At 38.3% G+C, this 17,136-nt stretch overlaps 2 protein-coding genes across 7 annotated transcripts in view; one reads left to right on the top strand and one right to left on the bottom strand.

The window, feature by feature from the left end:
* Positions 1–17,136, top strand: part of LOC137251358 (uncharacterized) — a 457,851-nt gene that overhangs the window by 222,274 nt on the left and 218,441 nt on the right. The gene's annotated exons all lie outside the window — the stretch shown is intronic.
* Positions 1–17,136, bottom strand: part of ppk23 (pickpocket 23) — a 589,427-nt gene that overhangs the window by 373,183 nt on the left and 199,108 nt on the right. The window contains exon 2 of the mRNA XM_067785804.1: positions 16,579–16,818. Coding sequence (XP_067641905.1) covers positions 16,579–16,660 — 82 coding nt within the window. The 5' untranslated portion in view covers positions 16,661–16,818. The remainder of the gene's footprint in view (positions 1–16,578; positions 16,819–17,136) is intronic.

The raw sequence follows: 17,136 nt of genomic DNA, 5'->3' as shown, positions 1-17,136 counted from the left end.
AAGTTGAAGTGTTGCCTGCACGCGAAGATCTGGAATGACTTGCAAGTAGGAATACGACGTTAGTTAAGTGGTTTCGAAGGCAAGCGCGGTAAGGAGGCGAGTAGGTACGCTGATGAGTAGGCAGCACAAGTGAAGTGGAGTCAAAGTAAATCCCAAAGCAATTCCAGCATCAAATACGGCATTTTGAATCGTAGGACATACAGACATAGGGACGTAAGGGAAAGCGCTGAAACGTATGAACTGTCGGTCTGTGGGTTTATGGAATTGTAACTAAAATGCTATAAGGTTACATGACGTTATCATTGCCATTGCCGAAGCAGTCTTTAGCAGCTTATGCAGCATTTTCTCATTCACTTTCACCGCACGTATCAGCTCAACGTGTCAGCAGAGTGTCTGTGTCGTTCATCCGTCGCTTGTGGCTGCAATATCAAATTGTAAATTATAGTTAAAACTAAATAATGTAAATATACTGGCTCACACAACAAATATTTGTGTAAATGTGTGTGTGTATGTGTATGTGTGAGCCTCATAAATATTTCGCATATGAATTCTAAGAGCTTAACAACAACAAACCAACAACGTACATGTGACGCTTCTCAGTGGCATAGTCATATTTGTGGCTTTCGGGGGATGCTTAAAATGTTGTCTTTGTAGTAGTTGGACGCCCCTCTCACACTTCTTCCTCTACAAAGCCAATGATTGTAATTATACTCAGTTGAGCAGAGCTCACAGAGTATATTAACTTTGATTGGATAACGGTTGGTTGTACAGGTATAAAGGAATCGAGATAGATATAGACTTCCATATATCAAAATCATCAGGATCGAAAAAAAATTTGATTGAGCCATGCCCGTCCGTCCGTCCGTTAACACGATAACTTGAATACATTTTGAGATATCTTGATGAAATTTGGTATGTAGGTTCCTGAACGCTCATCTCCGATCGCTATTTAAAATGAACAATATCGGACTATAACCACGCCCACTTTTTCGATATCGAAAATTTCGAAAAACAGAAAAAGTGCGATAATTCATTACCAAAGACGAATAAAGCGATGAAACTTGGTAGGTAAGTTGAACTTATGACACAGAATAGAAAATTAGTAAAATTTTGGACAATGGGCGTGGCACCACCCACTTTTAAAAGAAGGTAATTTAAAACTTTTGCAAGCTGTAATTTGGCAGTCGTTGGAGATATCATGATGAAATTTGGCAGGAACGTTACTCCTATTACTGTATGTACGCTTTATGAAAATTAGTAAAATCGGAGAACGACCACGCCCACTTTAAAAAAAAAAATTTTTTAAAGTCAAATTTTAACAAAAAATTTAATATCTTTACAGTATATCAGTAAATTATGTCAACATTCAACTCCAGTAATGATATGGTGCAACAAAATGCAAAAATAAAAGAAAATTTAAAAAGGGCCTCCCTCCGCCCTTTTTCATTTAATTTGTCTAGGATACTTTTAATGCCATAAGTCGAACAAAAATTTACCAATCGTTGTGAAATTTGGTAGGGGCTTAGATTCTGGGACGGTAACTTATTTCTGAGAAAAAGGGCGAAATCGGTTGAAGCCACGCCCAGTTTTTATACACAGTCGACCGTCTGTCCTTCGGCTCGGCCTTTAACATGATAACTTGAGCAAAAATCGATATATCTTTACTAAACTCAGTTCACGTACTTACCTGAACTCACTTTATATTGGTGTAAAAAATGGCCGAAATCGGACTATGACCACGCCCACTTTTTCGATATCGAAAATTCCGAAAAACGAAAAAAATGCCATAATTCTATACCAAATCCGAAAAAAGGGAGGAAACATGGCATTTGGATTAGTTTATTGACGCAAAATATAACTTTAGAAAAAAACTTTGTAAAATGGGTGTGTCACCTACCATATTAAGTAGAATGAAATGAAAAAGTTTTGCAGGGCTAAATAAAAAACCCTTGAAATCTTGGGAGGAATACTGTTCGTGGTATTATATATATAAATATATTAGCGGTATCCAACAGATGATGCTCTGGGTCACCCTGGTCCACATTTTGATCGATATCTGGAAAACGCCTTCACATATACAACTACCACCACTCCCTTTTAAAAGCCTCATTAGCACCTTTTGTTTGATACCCATATTGTACAAACGCATTCTAGAGTCACCCCTGGTCCACCTCTTTGGCGATATCTCGAAAAGGCGTTCACCTATAGAACTAAGGCCCATTCCCTTTTAAAATGCTAATTAACCCCTTTCATTTGATACCCATATCGTACAAACACATTCTAGAGTTACCTTTGGTCCACCTTTATGGCGATATCCCTAAATGGCGTCCACCTATAGAACTATGGCCCACTCCCTCTTAAAATACTCTTTAAAACCTTTCATTTGATACACATGTCATACAAACACATTCCAGGGTTACCCTCGGTTCAGCTTCCTACATGGTTGTTTTCCCTTATGTTCACCATAGCTCTCAACTGAGTATGTAATGTTCGGTTACACCCGAACTTAACCTTCCTTACTTGTTTTGAATGCTTTTGCGCGGCTACTGTGTGGATTATAGTTAAAGTTGTTGACTCCTTTGTATTGTTGTTGTGTTTTTTCTATTTCCTAGTTATACCCAGCTGTGTTATATGTAAACCAAGTAATCAGTTTTGTTCATTTAAACGCCCTTTGTGCCGTCCTTTCTTTCCTTCGTCTCTAAGTTGTTCTTGACTTTCACCCTATCTTCCTACTATTTATGTTAAAGTTGGGTGCTTTTTAACACTTTTCGCCTTTTCGTACCTCTCATTCGTTCTTCCTAGGTATTGTCTATTCTTCCTGCCTTATGTCAGTCCTCTCTTCCCTTATATGCTTCATCCATTTGTGAGCCCCTCCTTCCTGATATTCCCCTTCATGTATTAGTCTTTCCTACTTCATACCATTTTTCGATTCAACTGCCTTCCAATCATCCGTCCGTATAAACTACCCTTTCTACAGCATTCCTTTAATATCAGTGTTCAACCCAACCTTATTTAATCCCGATTATTCGTCCATACTTCCTGTTAGTTGGTCCCTCCTATTAGTTCTGCTCCGTTTGTTCGTCTTTCCTCCTTCAGTAAAATTATTTATTCGACTGCCTTCCGTCCGTCTTAACTTAAATTTCTTAAGCCTTTTCTTAAAGTCAATCCTTAAACCAACCTTTCTTACCATATTTAGTCTTTCTCCCAATTTTTTCCTTAAATAAGTTCTTTAACCCAACCTTCCATACATTCATTTAGTCCCAAATTTTCTCTCATACTTCTTGTCTTATGTCAATCTTGTTTTCCATTCTTTGCTTCATTCAGTTTTTAGTCCTTCCCTTCTTTTATTCTCCTCCATTTGTTAGTCTTACCTTTTTTAGATTCGACTGTTTTCCAACCATCCGTCCGTCCTTACTATCCTTTTCAAGGTTTTTCTTTTAAACCAACTTTAACCCAACCTTCATTGCCTTAGTTAAACCTGAATGTCCGTCCATACTTCCTGCCGCCTTTCCGTTCTTTAGTTCATATGTGTGTTAGTTTTCCAACTCGTAGCTCTCCTCTATTCGTAAGTCATTCCTTCTTCGATTCATTTTGAGGCCCGATCCCAACCCTTACATCCCCTAACGTCAGTACCTCCCTTCCACCCTAACATTAAACCGTTGATGTTTGTTTAGATGTAACATTTCACATCCGATCGTCCGCCCTCCCCTCGTCACACTTTTTTCTCCCACAATTCATACGTTATGTGTATTGTCCATCCCAGCTGTTTGTTTCCTGTCTTCTTTCTTTCTGTCCGAACCGACCACACATATTACTGTCCATATTTGCCCATTTTTGAATCATTTCGTCGGTTCTTACTTCCTATACTTTGGCTGCTCCGTCAATCTGCTCTTATATGAGTCCGTTTTCACGTCTTTCCTTCCGTCTTAAGCTTCCCTACAGTATATTACATGTACTCCTTTCTATTCATAATAAGGTTTAAGAATCTACCAATCTTCTTCCCGTATTGTCTGGTTTAAGTTCTTCCCTACATTTCGTTTTTGGCTGTCTTTCATACTGTTCCTCTTTCTCCCCTTATATTTTCAAGTTTTTGCATCATTCCATCAGGCCTTACGTCCCTCACTCTAGCCCCCTCGTCCGCCCTCTTTATATTCCACCTCAAATCCTGCACCTCTGATGGTCCTCATATCTGTCCCTATTATTGATTATAGCATACATCCCTCTATCACAGCGTTACCTCCCTTCAGGTGCTCTGGAAAAGCCGTATTTCTGATGTTCTTCCCCTGGGCTTATCACCCACATAAGCCGTGTTATCTGCTAATGCCATTTCACCATTACTTTCTTACTTGCAACCTTCGAGGTACCTCTTGCTTTCTTTTACCTTTGGGCGTCTGATCGATAATGCCGAATGGATTTGGGCCTCGGTCGTACCCACCTCTTAAAAACAGGCTTATTGCTTATAGCCCTAGCCTTATAGCAGTACCAGAGAGGATAGATAGAATAAGAGACGTCATTTCATACTTTTTGCGAAATTTATTTGTTATGTCCTATTTGAGGGGTAATTTTAAATTGCTTCTACGCATTTTCATGAAGTATTTTTGATTGTTTTAAATGATCGTATTAACTAAGCAATTCATCCTGTGTGCGACCCTATTCTTCCTCGACTTATCCCCTTTATAAACTCATGTGTAATTCATCTTGGACGCTTAAATACCGCCTGACTGCAAAACATCGAATGGACACGGTTTGTATAACATCCTGGGCCCGTATTACGTGTTACGATCAGTGACTGAAAAGCATTTTCACCGAAGCGATAACTATGGAACTGTCAAACTTTTCCTAAAAATAATAATAAGTTATGGATATCACGAGTACTATTTGTCACTAGTTCAAATATGCCATTAACCCGATCCACCATTTCAGAGCCATTGGGATTTAAAAAATGTGTTTCGATCACGGATCGCAACACGTAATACGGGCCTACGGGCCCTAGCTTAGGGGATTATGTTTAATAGCCGTGAATGTAATTATGAGATGCTACTGAAACATGGACCATCTGACTTGTTGTTTCTTGAATGTTCAAGCACCATTAAGGTACTGAAATTTCCTTCGTACCCTTCCATATGTTGTTGTTGTAGCGATTAGGTTACTCCCCGAAGGCTTTGGGGAGTGTTATCGATGTGATGGTCCTTTGTCGGATACAGATCCGATACGCTCCGGTAACACAGCACCATTAAGGTGCTGGCCCGACCATCTCGGGAACGATTTATATGGCCACATTGAACCTTCAGGCCATCCCTCCCTCCCCACCCCCAAGTTCCATGAGGAGCTTGGGGTCGCCAGAGCCTCGTCTGTTAGTGAAACGGGATTCGCCGCTCGAATGTGAGGTTGACAATTGGGTTGGAGAAGCTATATATTGCGCTACACAACCCCTTGAATCCCCCTTCCATATATTTTACTCGGTTTAGACTCGTATTTAGATTCCTCACCGAGCTTCATCGCTCTCCACGTCTAAGTCATCGTTTATCGAAAAAATACAACACCCTGGCTTAGAGGACTATGTTTAATAACTATGACTGGAATGATGATAGGCTACTTCCCTCCCGGGTATATATCATTCGGTTCTGCCCAAACATGCACTATCTTACTTATTGCCTTTTGCTGTTGTTTTTTTATATACTCAACATTTTGCTTTGTTGTTGTTGCAGCTTACTGTTGTTGTTGCAATTGTGGTTGTTACCGCATATTAAAAAGTTGAATAGTTGCGCTTACAAAACTATTATTGCTGCCGGTGATGCACGCTTGGTGCTAAAGTTTACTAAAGTGTTACATCATTGCGGATTCTTACAGCCACGACAATTTGAAGAATGTTTGGACGAAGTGTTGCACTGGCATGTGCGTAATAAACACTCCATCGACACTTGTTTTGGTGTGCAGAGGTTGGAGATCTAGGATGAGTACTTAGTATGAGCTATTGATGTTACAATAAAAGAGTTTCCATTTGTTGTTGTTGTTGTTGTTATGGTAGCAGTTTCTCTTGTTCTATTTACTCTTGCTGTTGTGGTAGTTTTGTTTACTACTTTTGTTGTAACTGCAAAAACGTTTCACATGCCATGTACGCGCCGTCAAGCCGAGTCAAAGTCAACTAGAGTCAAGTCAAGTCGAAACATAGCCACAGCCAAGAGAGAAGTCAACAGCATCAACACCAATTGGATTTTTAAAGCAACATCAAGCATAAATGTCACTTGCCACTGCTGGTGTTGGGCCGCCCAATGTACATATGTATATATGTATGTTTGTGTGTTGGTGTGTGCCTCTTTGTGCTGCAAGTATTTCTCTTGTGTGTTTGACGAGACGGAAGCAAAGTTTAATTGACTTAACGTGTAACTTGGTGCGTTCACGTTGGAATGCCGTTGTTGTACGCTTACCTACACTCTAAGTATACATATTCACATCTGTAGCCTGACATGCATGCGGGTTATTCCATGTGAAATGGCACATGTCTCAAATGGATGACGAGCGATATTCTACACACATGCAGGTGAGGAAGAGATGTGTATGTCGATTTACGAACGCACCAACAGGTCGGGTACCGATCTTTGTAGCAGTTCTGACTTTTGAATAAAAAAGTAAAATAAAATAATAAGGAAAAGGGTATTCTAAGGGAGTTGAAACCGGAGTAAAAAATATAACCCAAAAAGGTAATAAAAGTAATTAAAAAAGAAATAGTAAAAAATAGCACAAGAGAATAATATAAGAAAACTTAAAAATACTGCAACAAAAAGTTATTGAAAATATATTAAAAAGTGAAAAATAATACAAAAAGTAGTAATAAATAATGCCGGAGAAAAGCTTTGGAAGTATATTTAAAGAAAAGTAGCTAAACGTATATGACAACAAAGTGCTGAAAATTTATATAAAAGTTAAAAATAATATGGAAGGCAATGGTTGAAAATTTATTAAAATAATACTAAAGAAGATATGGAAAAACATAAAAAAAAAACAAATCGTAAAAAATAATACAAGAAAAAGATATTGACAAAAAAAGACCAGTGGAAGAGAAAATTAATGAAAATTTATTACAAAGTAGTATAAAATAACAAACAAAGAATTATTAAAAACCTATTTAAAAAAAAGTAAGCAATAATATGAAAAAATTATTTAAATGTTAATAAGAAAAATAACAAAAACAGTCATTAAAAAATAAAAAAAACTCCTTTTTTAAAAGGGCGTAAGCTATTAAAATATTTTTTTTATAAATAGACTAGCAGACCCGGCAGACGTTGTTCTGCCCTAAATTTGGTCTATCTGCATACACCTTAATAAGCGTTTTCCGTCTAACTCTGCCTCCCCCCTCTTATATTTTTCTTAATCCTTTTATTCACTCTTCCCTCCGTCTTTTTCGATTCATCTATCTCTATTTCGTCTCACTCTATCTCTTTCTCAGGCTGCTTCTCCTTCCCTCTTTTCTCTTCTCTAAAGTTCTTCTCATTCTTCTTCATCCCTTATTGCCAGTCCCAGAGGGTGGTATGTATTTTGTTCCAGTCCTATCGTAAATACTAATACAGGCAAATTAATACACCAAATTTCAGGAAAATCGAACAGGACGTACATATGTATATAGGTATGTGGGTATTATTAATTCATGTCTTTATTTCGGTTTCGCATGCTTACTTATCAGTTCTGCCAAGTTGATGCAACTAAATCGAGTATGACAATGGAAATTTCTTTAAAGCTCTCAGCAACAGCTTTCATTTGCTATCCATATTACACACACCTTCTAGGGGTATCCGGGTCCACGTTTTGGCTTATATCTCGAAACCCTAGTCACTCTGCAGTAAACCCCACATCAACAGCTTCAATTTGATACCCATAATGTAAAAACACATCCTAGTGTTACCCTGATCCACGTTTTGACCTACATATATCTCGACACCCTAGTCACCATTAGGTATGAATACTACCCTGTACTAAAGCACTCATCAACAACTTCAATTTGATAACCATAATGCAAAAACACATCATAGTGTTACCCTGATCCACATTTTGGCCTATATCTCGAGACCCTAGCCACAAATAGTTATGAAAATTAATCTGTACTAAAGCACTCATCAACACCTTTAATTTGCTATCCATATTGTATAAACACTGTCTAGGCGTACGCGGGCCCACGTTTTGGTCTATATCTCGAGACCCTAGTCACACAGGAGTATGTAAATTATCCTCTACTAAACCACCCATCAACAGCTTTCATTTGTTATCCATATTCTACAAACATATTCTAGGGGTACCCGGGTCCACGTTTTGGCCTATATCTCGAGACCTTAGTCACAAATAGGTATGAAAATTACCCTGTACTAAATCAATCATCAACAGCTCTCATTTGTTATCCATATTCTATAAACAAATTCTAGGGGTTTTGGCCTATATATCGAGATCCTAGTCACCCAGGGGTACGAAAAATACCCCGTATCAAAGTACTCATAAACAGCTTCCATTTGATACCCATACTATACAAACACATCCCAGGATTACACAGGTCCACGTTTAAATCTCAAGACCCTAGCCAGAACGGGATAAGGAACTGCTGGTAGGTGTTCAATGAATGATTTCAAAAGAGCCACATTTAATTCATCAGACTTATTATGAGGAGGAGGTCTTTTTTTGGTCAGGCAAGAGGTATTTGAAGAGTTATGTTTTTTTCTAACACATATTAACGTGTTTTGGGAAATAATAAGTGTTTTCAGTAAAAACTGCTGACAAATTTTAAAACGCTTTCCGTTATAGGTAATGAAATATGCAAAGCTCTACTGTTTTTTAAGTCTGTCTGATGTTCTCCTTTGAACGCATTTCCGGGTCATGCACGATAGAAGCCAATCTCTTTGCCGTATCTTGTTGCCTAACCCCAAAAGTGTTCATTTAGCACCAACCGATCTTGCTCACTAAGCTTTTCACAACACTTGTTTCCACACTTTTTACCTACGCAGGGATTTGGTTTAACTTCATACAGCTTTCGCTTTTTTACCCCGAAGTCTTTTAGGAAGTTTTCGTTTCTTCTTGTGCCCTCTTTTTCCAACGCATATCTCGTTTTCTAATTTCCCAAACTATGTCTTTTCAGACTCAGTATCGCTATATGGCACCAGTGAGTTATTCTTGGTCGTTCATTGGTATAAAAACAAAGTTTTTTATTTTATTTTAAAGATAATATAAAATAATTAATCACCTTATTTTGTAAAAGCTCCATATTAAAATAATAAAACAATTTTATTGGATTTCACGAACTTAAGCAGAAATGATTTGCATAAAACTAAAATATATATTTTCGTTTTCAGCCATATTTTTTTCTTTTTGCAAAACGGTTGCTTAGATCGTGCATATAATAATTGCAACAAGTGCTTTTGCGAACAATATAAATATATACACGATAAAAGTGAAAATAAATATTACTCGTAAGATACCACAGAGAAGCACTTTTGAGGTAAGTTGCAATTTGCGGTCACAAAAAAAGTAAACAAACCTCAAAATTCACTTACACTAAAATTTCTTTTATACTCATTTGAGCGGAGCTCACAGAGTATATTAACTCTGAATGGATAACGGTTGGTTGTACAGGTATAAAGGAATCGAGTAGATATAGACTTCCATATACAAAATCATCAGTATCGAAAAAAAATTCGATTGAGCCATGTCCGTCCGTCCGTCCGTCCGTCCGTCCGTCCGTCTCTCCCTTAACACGATAACTTGAGTAAATTTTGAGGTATCTTGATGAAATTTGGTATGCTAGTTCCTGGGCACTCATCTCAGATCGCTATTTAAAATCAACGATATCGGACTATAACCACGCCCACTTTTTCGATATCGAAAATTTCGAAAAACCGAAAAAGTGCGATAATTAATTAGTAAATACGGATAAAGCGATGAAACTTGGTAGGTGGGTTGAACTTATGACGCAAAATGGAAAACTAGTAAAATTTTGGACAATGGGCGTGGCACCGCCCACTTTTAAAAGAAGGTAATTTAGAAGTTTTGCAAGCTGTAATTTGGCAGTCGTTGAAGATATCATGATGAAATTTGGCAGGAACGTTACTCGTATTACTATATGTATGCTTAATAAAAATTAGCAAAATCGGAGAACGACTACGCCCACTTTTTAAAAAAAAAAATTTTTTTTAAGTCAAATTTTAAAAGAAAAGTTAATATCTTTACAGTATATAGGTAAATTATGTCAGCATTCAACTCCAGTAATAATATGGTGCAACAAAATACAAACATAAAAGAAATTTTCAAAATGGGCGTGGCTCCTCCCTTTTTCATTTAATTTGTCTAGGATACTTTTAATGCCATATGTCGAACAAAACATTACATTACATTACAACATTTCGCTTCACAAGGCAGTCGGTTCTATGTACCGGAGCGACTCGGGATTTTTCCCGACCAAGGACTGTCATTTCAGTGTGACCCCATCTAATTTGTTTCGTCCCTCCCACAAATTGTCATCCTCCCAGCAGCTCCTTGCAGCTGGATTGCTCCATATTCTCTTACTCCGGGAAGGCATCGAATCCAATCAGGGTCCGTCTCCTGACCCCGGTCCTGAGAAATGGTTTTGCTGCATCTGCCGGAAAAGAATCTTTTTAGGTCATACTCTGTTCAGTGTGTCTCGTGCAAGGGATGGTTGTATCGGACAGGTTGTTCTGGGCTTGATCCCAAAACCCGACGTCCACGTAACTTTTATAAATCTTTTGTGGCTCCTTGCTGTTCACGCCCAAGGGCGTCCCGTAGTCTACGTCTAAGCTCGCCAGATATCTCAATCGTGAGCGCAGAACTCGTAAACTGCGTCAACTGGCAGCCGATGGTAACATTGGCATCCGACCACCTGCCCATACTTATTTCGCTTGAGTGTAACGCCGACTTCATCGTCACTGAAAAACGCACTTTCATAAACTTCAAAAAAGGAAAGTGGGAAGAATATAAATCCTTTACAGACAGCCGCCTAGCTGCCCTCCCTATCCCGACTGATGCCCGCCAAGGGGGAGCGTGCCTTCCGTAAGGTCATTAAATCCGCCTCGGCACATTTCATTCCCGCCGGGAGAATTCCCGAAATCCGGCCCCACTTCCCGGCGGAGGCCGTAAACTTAGCGAGAGAACGTGACCTTATAAGACAGCTTGACCCAGGCGACCCCCAAATAAGGGATATAAACCAACGCATCAGATTGCTTGTAGATTAACACAAGAGGGCGAAATGGGAGGAGCACCTAAGAGGTTGTAACCTCTCTACCGGTGTGGGTAAACTTTGGTCCACCGTAAAGTCCCTATCGAATCCGACTAAGCAGAAAGACAAAGTTTCCATCGCCTTTGGCGACAAAGTGCTGTCGGACGCGAAAAAATGCGCGAGCGTTTTCTGCCGACAATATATAATGCATCCTACGGTCGACAAAGATAGACGGAGAGCCAATAGACGTGCACATAAACACAAATTCAGCGCGTCACCAATCACCATCACCGCTAAAGAGGTTGAGGACGCCATTGGTCGTGCTAAACCATCCAAAGCAGTGGGCCCAGACGGCATAGCCATGCCGATGCTAAAAAGCCTAGGGAAAGAGCGTTTCAAATATTTAGAGCATGTCTTCAGCCTGTCTCTTTCCACCTTTGTCATACCTGAGAAATGGAAAATGGCCAAGGTGGTCCCGCTACTAAAGCCTGGGAAACCAGCTAACATAGGTGAGTCGTATCGTCCGATATCTCTCCTATCGCCAGTGGCAAAGACGCTTGAAGCCATTTTGCTCCCTTATTTCCAAGAAAATTTGCAGCTAGCCCCTCATCAGCATGGCTTCAGAAAACTCCATAGCACTACCACCGCGCTAAATGCCATTAGCACCCAGATAAATTGCGGTTTAAATCAATACCCCCACCATAGAACAGTCTCGTAGCGCTAGACCTATCAAAAGCTTTTGATACGGTCAACCATGGCTCGTTACTGCAGGACCTGGAAGGGTCTACCCTTCCCCATTGTCTTAAAAGGTGGACCGCAAATTATCTGGGTGGTCGGCAGGCATCGGTGCAATTTAGAAACGAAACATCAAAACCAAGGAGAATTAAACAGGGGGTACCACAGGGTGGTGTCCTATCCCCACTTTTGTTTAATTTCTACATATCTAAGCTACCCTCACCACCGGAAGGAGTCACAATCGTTTCCTACGGCGATGACTGCACAATAATGGCCACAGGCCCAGGCCCAAAGATCGATGCGCTATGCAATAAAATAAACGGCTACCTCCCTGATCTCTCCAGTTTTTTCGCCTCGCGAAACCTGGCATTATCACCGTCTAAATCTTCCGCGACCTTATTTACAACATGGACGCCCCAAATGTCGACCATTTTGAACATCCACGTCGATGGCACTACTCTACCGACTGTCCGACACCCCAAAATCTTGGGTGTGACGTTTGATCAGGATCTACATTTTGGTGAGCACGCAGCCGCAATTGTTCCGATAATTCAGAGCCGTAACAAAATCCTCAAATCCCTCGCTGGCAGTACTTGGGGAAGAGATAAAGAAACGCTCATGACTACATACAAAGCAATTAGCCAGCCGATTACGTGCTACGCGTCACCCATATGGTCGCCAAGCCTAAAAATCACCCACTGGAAGAAACTACAGGCCTGCCAAAACACTGCTCTCAGAATCGCCACGGGCTGTCTTCTTATGTCCCCAGAACACCATCTGCATAATGAGGCGAGAATACTCCCCATCAGGGAGAGAAATGAAATGCTGACCAAACAGTTCCTTTTGAATACCCAGAAACCTGTGCTTCCCAACAGACATCTGATTGATGAACCAGCACCGCCTAGGGGCTTAAGGAGTCATCTCCGTAAGCCTTTTGAGGAAATACGGCACCTGAGAACCCAGCCGTATGAAGTGAAAAAACACAAGCAGGTCCTTGGTGAACTCCATAAACAGGCGTCGGACCTTTATGCCGGGAATTGCCCGGTGAATCCAATACTTAACGAAAATTATCCAAAACTTGCGGAAGAGGAACGCATACTCCCCAGGGAAACGCGTGTCACTCTTGCTCAACTTCGTTCTGGATACTGTAACAGGTTAAACTCTTACCTATCCAGAATCAACCCCGACATACAAAATGTATGCCCCGCTTGCAATGTGTCCCCACATGACACCAGCCATCTCTTCAATTGTAATGTGGAACCAACGCCTCTAACACCCCTTTCCTTATGGTCCACCCCTGTTGAAACGGCAAGTTTCCTTGGACTCCCGTTAGAGGATATTGATGACAATTTGTGATCGGTCGCGGCTATTAGGTGGGGCGAGCATTGCTACAACATCAACAACAACAACAACAAAACATTACCAATCCTTGTGAAATTTGGTACAGGTTTAGATTCTAGGACGATAACTGTTTTCTGCGAAAAAGGGCGAAATCGGTTGAAGCCACGCCCAGTTTTTATACACAGTCGACCGTCTGTCCTTCCGCTCGGCCGTTAACACGATAACTTGAGCAAAAATCGATATATCTTTACTAAACCCAGTTCACGTACTTATCTGAACTCACTTTATATTGGTGTAAAAAATGGCCTAAATCCGTCTATGACCACGCCCACTTTTTCGATATCGAAAATTACTAAAAATGAAAAAAATGCCGTAATAATATACCAAATACGAAAAAAGGGATGAAACATGGTAATTGGATTGGTCTATTGACGCAAAATATAACTTTAGAAAAAAACTTTGTAAAATGGGTGTGACACCTACCATATTAAGTAGAAGAAAATGAAAAAGGTTTGCAGGGCGAAATCAAAAGCCCTTGGAATATTGGAAGGATAACTGTTCGTGATATTACATATATAAATAAATTAGCGGTACCCGACAGATGATGTTCTGGGTCACCCTGGTCCACATTTTGGTCGATATCTCGAAAACGCCTTCACATATACAACTACCACCACTCCCTTTTCTCTCTAATTAATACCTTTAATTTGATACCAATATCGTACAAACACATTCTAGAGTCACCCCTGGTCCACCTTTATGGTGATATCTCGAAACGGCGTCCACCTATGGAACTAAGGATTACTCCCTTTTAAAATACTCATTAGCACCTTTCATTTGATACCCATATCGTACAAAAAAATTCTAGAGTCAACCCTGATCCACCTTTATGGCGATATCCCTAAATGGCGTCCACCTATAGAACTATGGCCCACTCCCTCATAAAATACTCTTTAATGCCTTTCATTTGATACACATGTCATACAAACACATTCCAGGGTTTCCCTCGGTTCATTTTCCTACATGGTTATTTTCCTTTATGTTGTCACTATAGCTCTCAACTTAGTATGTAATGTTCGGTTACACCCGAACTTAACCTTCCTTACTTGTTTTGATTTAGCTTGATAACGGGTCTATTCTCTATGATAAAAATTTATGAGATGATTCAAATCATGCAAAACTATCGGTTTTCAGCAAAAAATTAATATCGGTATTTTTGTTGGTTACACTTAAATTGCGGGAAGGGCTCGATATATAGATGAAAATTAATCAAAGTAGAAAAACGGAATCAGATAAGAGGTAACGCTTATTCAATGAAATTCGTAATATTACTTAATTTATGAAAAAGTAGCGAACCAGAGGAAAAGTGGCATTTTGAACTTTAACAAAAATGGGTAGAAAGTTTCCTAGGAAACTTTATGCGTAAATGCCCGGCTCTAGCTATAGGCCGGCTAAGGTTGCTTGGAACCCCGTTTCTAGAAGACCTCAGAGGGTTATCTGTGAAAACAATCCCGAATATTCTTAATTTTATCAAAAACTCTGGCTGGTTGTAATACATTGACCGTATCATTCCGTAGGTTTTTAGACGAGTTACATGGCATCAAAACGGCTTTAAATAGCTACTTGGACAACCAGAGTCGCAGCCATTTCACCTACCTACTTACCTTCCTAGGAACGATATCAAAAAGTTGCTAAAATGCGAAGGAAAACCAAGAGAAAGGAAGAGAGTGAAAAATAAAATGTTTCAGAAAAAAAAAATATTTAGTATTAATTTTTTTAAAATAGTGAACAGTAGAGAAAAGTATTTTTAATGGTTTAAAGAACGGTACAATATATTCACAGAAAAAAGGTAGTTAGAGTACAGGAGAAAAGAATTAAAAATGAAGAGTTCAGGATATATAGAAAAAAGGAGTAGGTTAGCTTAAAAGCAGTCAAAGGAATTGTTAAAAGGAGATTAAGGAGTAATATATTTGTAAGCAGTTGTAATACCATTTTGAACAGTCATAAAAATAAGACAGCTGGATTCCAAGGACTTTGTTTTAAATATGAATAACGAAGTAGTAGTTTTTGAATAGTAGTAAGAGGAAGAAAATGGTTTAAGAGAGCGGTAGAAAAAGTAAATTATTAAAAAAAAGCAGTTTTTAAATAACAGCAAGACGAGAGAGAACGATTTTAAAGAGAAGTAAATGAAAAACTTCATTAAAAAACTAGTAAAAAAGAAAAAAGTACGCAAATCTAAAGAAAACCTGTCAATGTGGAAATATTTATCATTAAAAATAAAAAAGTAGTAAAGGAAATACAAAAGTAATGCTTAGTTAGTTATAAAAAGTGTATTCAAATGCTTTTATATGGAAGTGAAGAAAACTGAAAGCACAAGCATACAAAACGTCGGCACAAAATAAAAATTAAATTTTAAATTATAAAAAAGGAGTAAATTTTTTTTAATAGTATCTTATAACAGTTAGATTACAAGAATTCAAACAAATCAAAAATAAAATAAAAACAAATTTTTAAAAAAGTATAGTTTAGAGTTTGGGATAGAAGTCAAAAGGACAGCTCAAGCGCGAATATTCAAAAAAGGTGACAGAAAATAAAAAAGTAGTAAAAAATAAGAAAAAAATAGATTATTTTAATTTGATAGTAAAAGGAAAGTAAAAGCACAAGAATGCTAAAAGTTAGCAACAACAAATTGTGAAAAGGTAGCACAATATCTGGAGATCCTTATAACAGTTACAGCAGAATTCAAAGAAGTGAACAGTAAAGTACCAGTAAAATTTGTAATAAAAGTAGTAGAATATTTTGAGATGGTATTAAAAAGGACAGTAAAAGCACAAGGAGTCAAACAAAGCGGCACAAAATGAAAAAAGTACGAAAACATTTTTAAAAAAGAAGTCGAACATTTTATGACTCCATTAAAAAGGCAGTAAAAGCTCAAGGATACTTAAAATCAGCAAAAAATATAAAAGTAGTTTGAAGTTATAAAAGAAGTAGTAAAATATTTTTAAATGGTAATCAAAATTACCGCAAAAATAAAAAAGAGCAAAACCAAATATTGACAAAAATTTCATTTTCATAAAAAACAATTGATTAGCACTGGAATGACCCATGCACAAACAAATGTATTGTAAGTGCAACAATTTTGTTGCAATTTATCGTTATGTTGTTGATTATTTTTGCCTTTTCTTCAAACAAATCGTACGTGCTTTTTTATTGTATATTTATTTTGTTTTTTACAACAAACAAACACTTACATGAACATACACATACACACACACGCACAATTACTTACTTACATGCATGCAAGTCCTTTGTAAATGGGTGCCTTTTGTCGGTTTCTTGTAGCAGGCTCACTTTTTTGTTGTTGTTATTGTGCATTCTGTACGTACGGCACGCTACCTCTTTTGCACTAGTCTCACATTTTTCGAAATCATTTTGCAAAGTTATGTTGGTTAATGGAGAAATTTTCCATCCAGATTCTTAGAGTTCCAGCAGCTAATTGCCTTTGCTGGTGTGGAATTTTTGGCGTTTTATTGCTAGAAGAAATAATGAGAAAAATGAACGTGATTGGGATTTCATTTTAACAATAATTTGTACATGCTGTGATTTCTGATAGTTCTTCTCTCTATTCATTCTTTTTTTTTTTGCTAAGTAATTAGAAGATGACGTGCGCTGCATGCAATGTCCCGAAGGAATAAACGTAGAAAATTATGATGCTTTGACTTGAAAAATTTGATATTAATTAAAATTAGCATTTTTTGAAAATATTATTATTATTATTACTAGGTCTGGAAGCACTGTGACCTTTGTGCAGATCTATTGTGCATGACCTTTCAATCTAATTTTGTATCTGG

This window comes from Eurosta solidaginis, chromosome 4 (genome assembly GCF_040869045.1).
Source record: "Eurosta solidaginis isolate ZX-2024a chromosome 4, ASM4086904v1, whole genome shotgun sequence".
NCBI lineage: Eukaryota > Metazoa > Arthropoda > Insecta > Diptera > Tephritidae > Eurosta > Eurosta solidaginis.
Note: the sequence above shows the minus strand (reverse complement) of the source record. Positions and strands in the feature narration are given on the sequence as shown.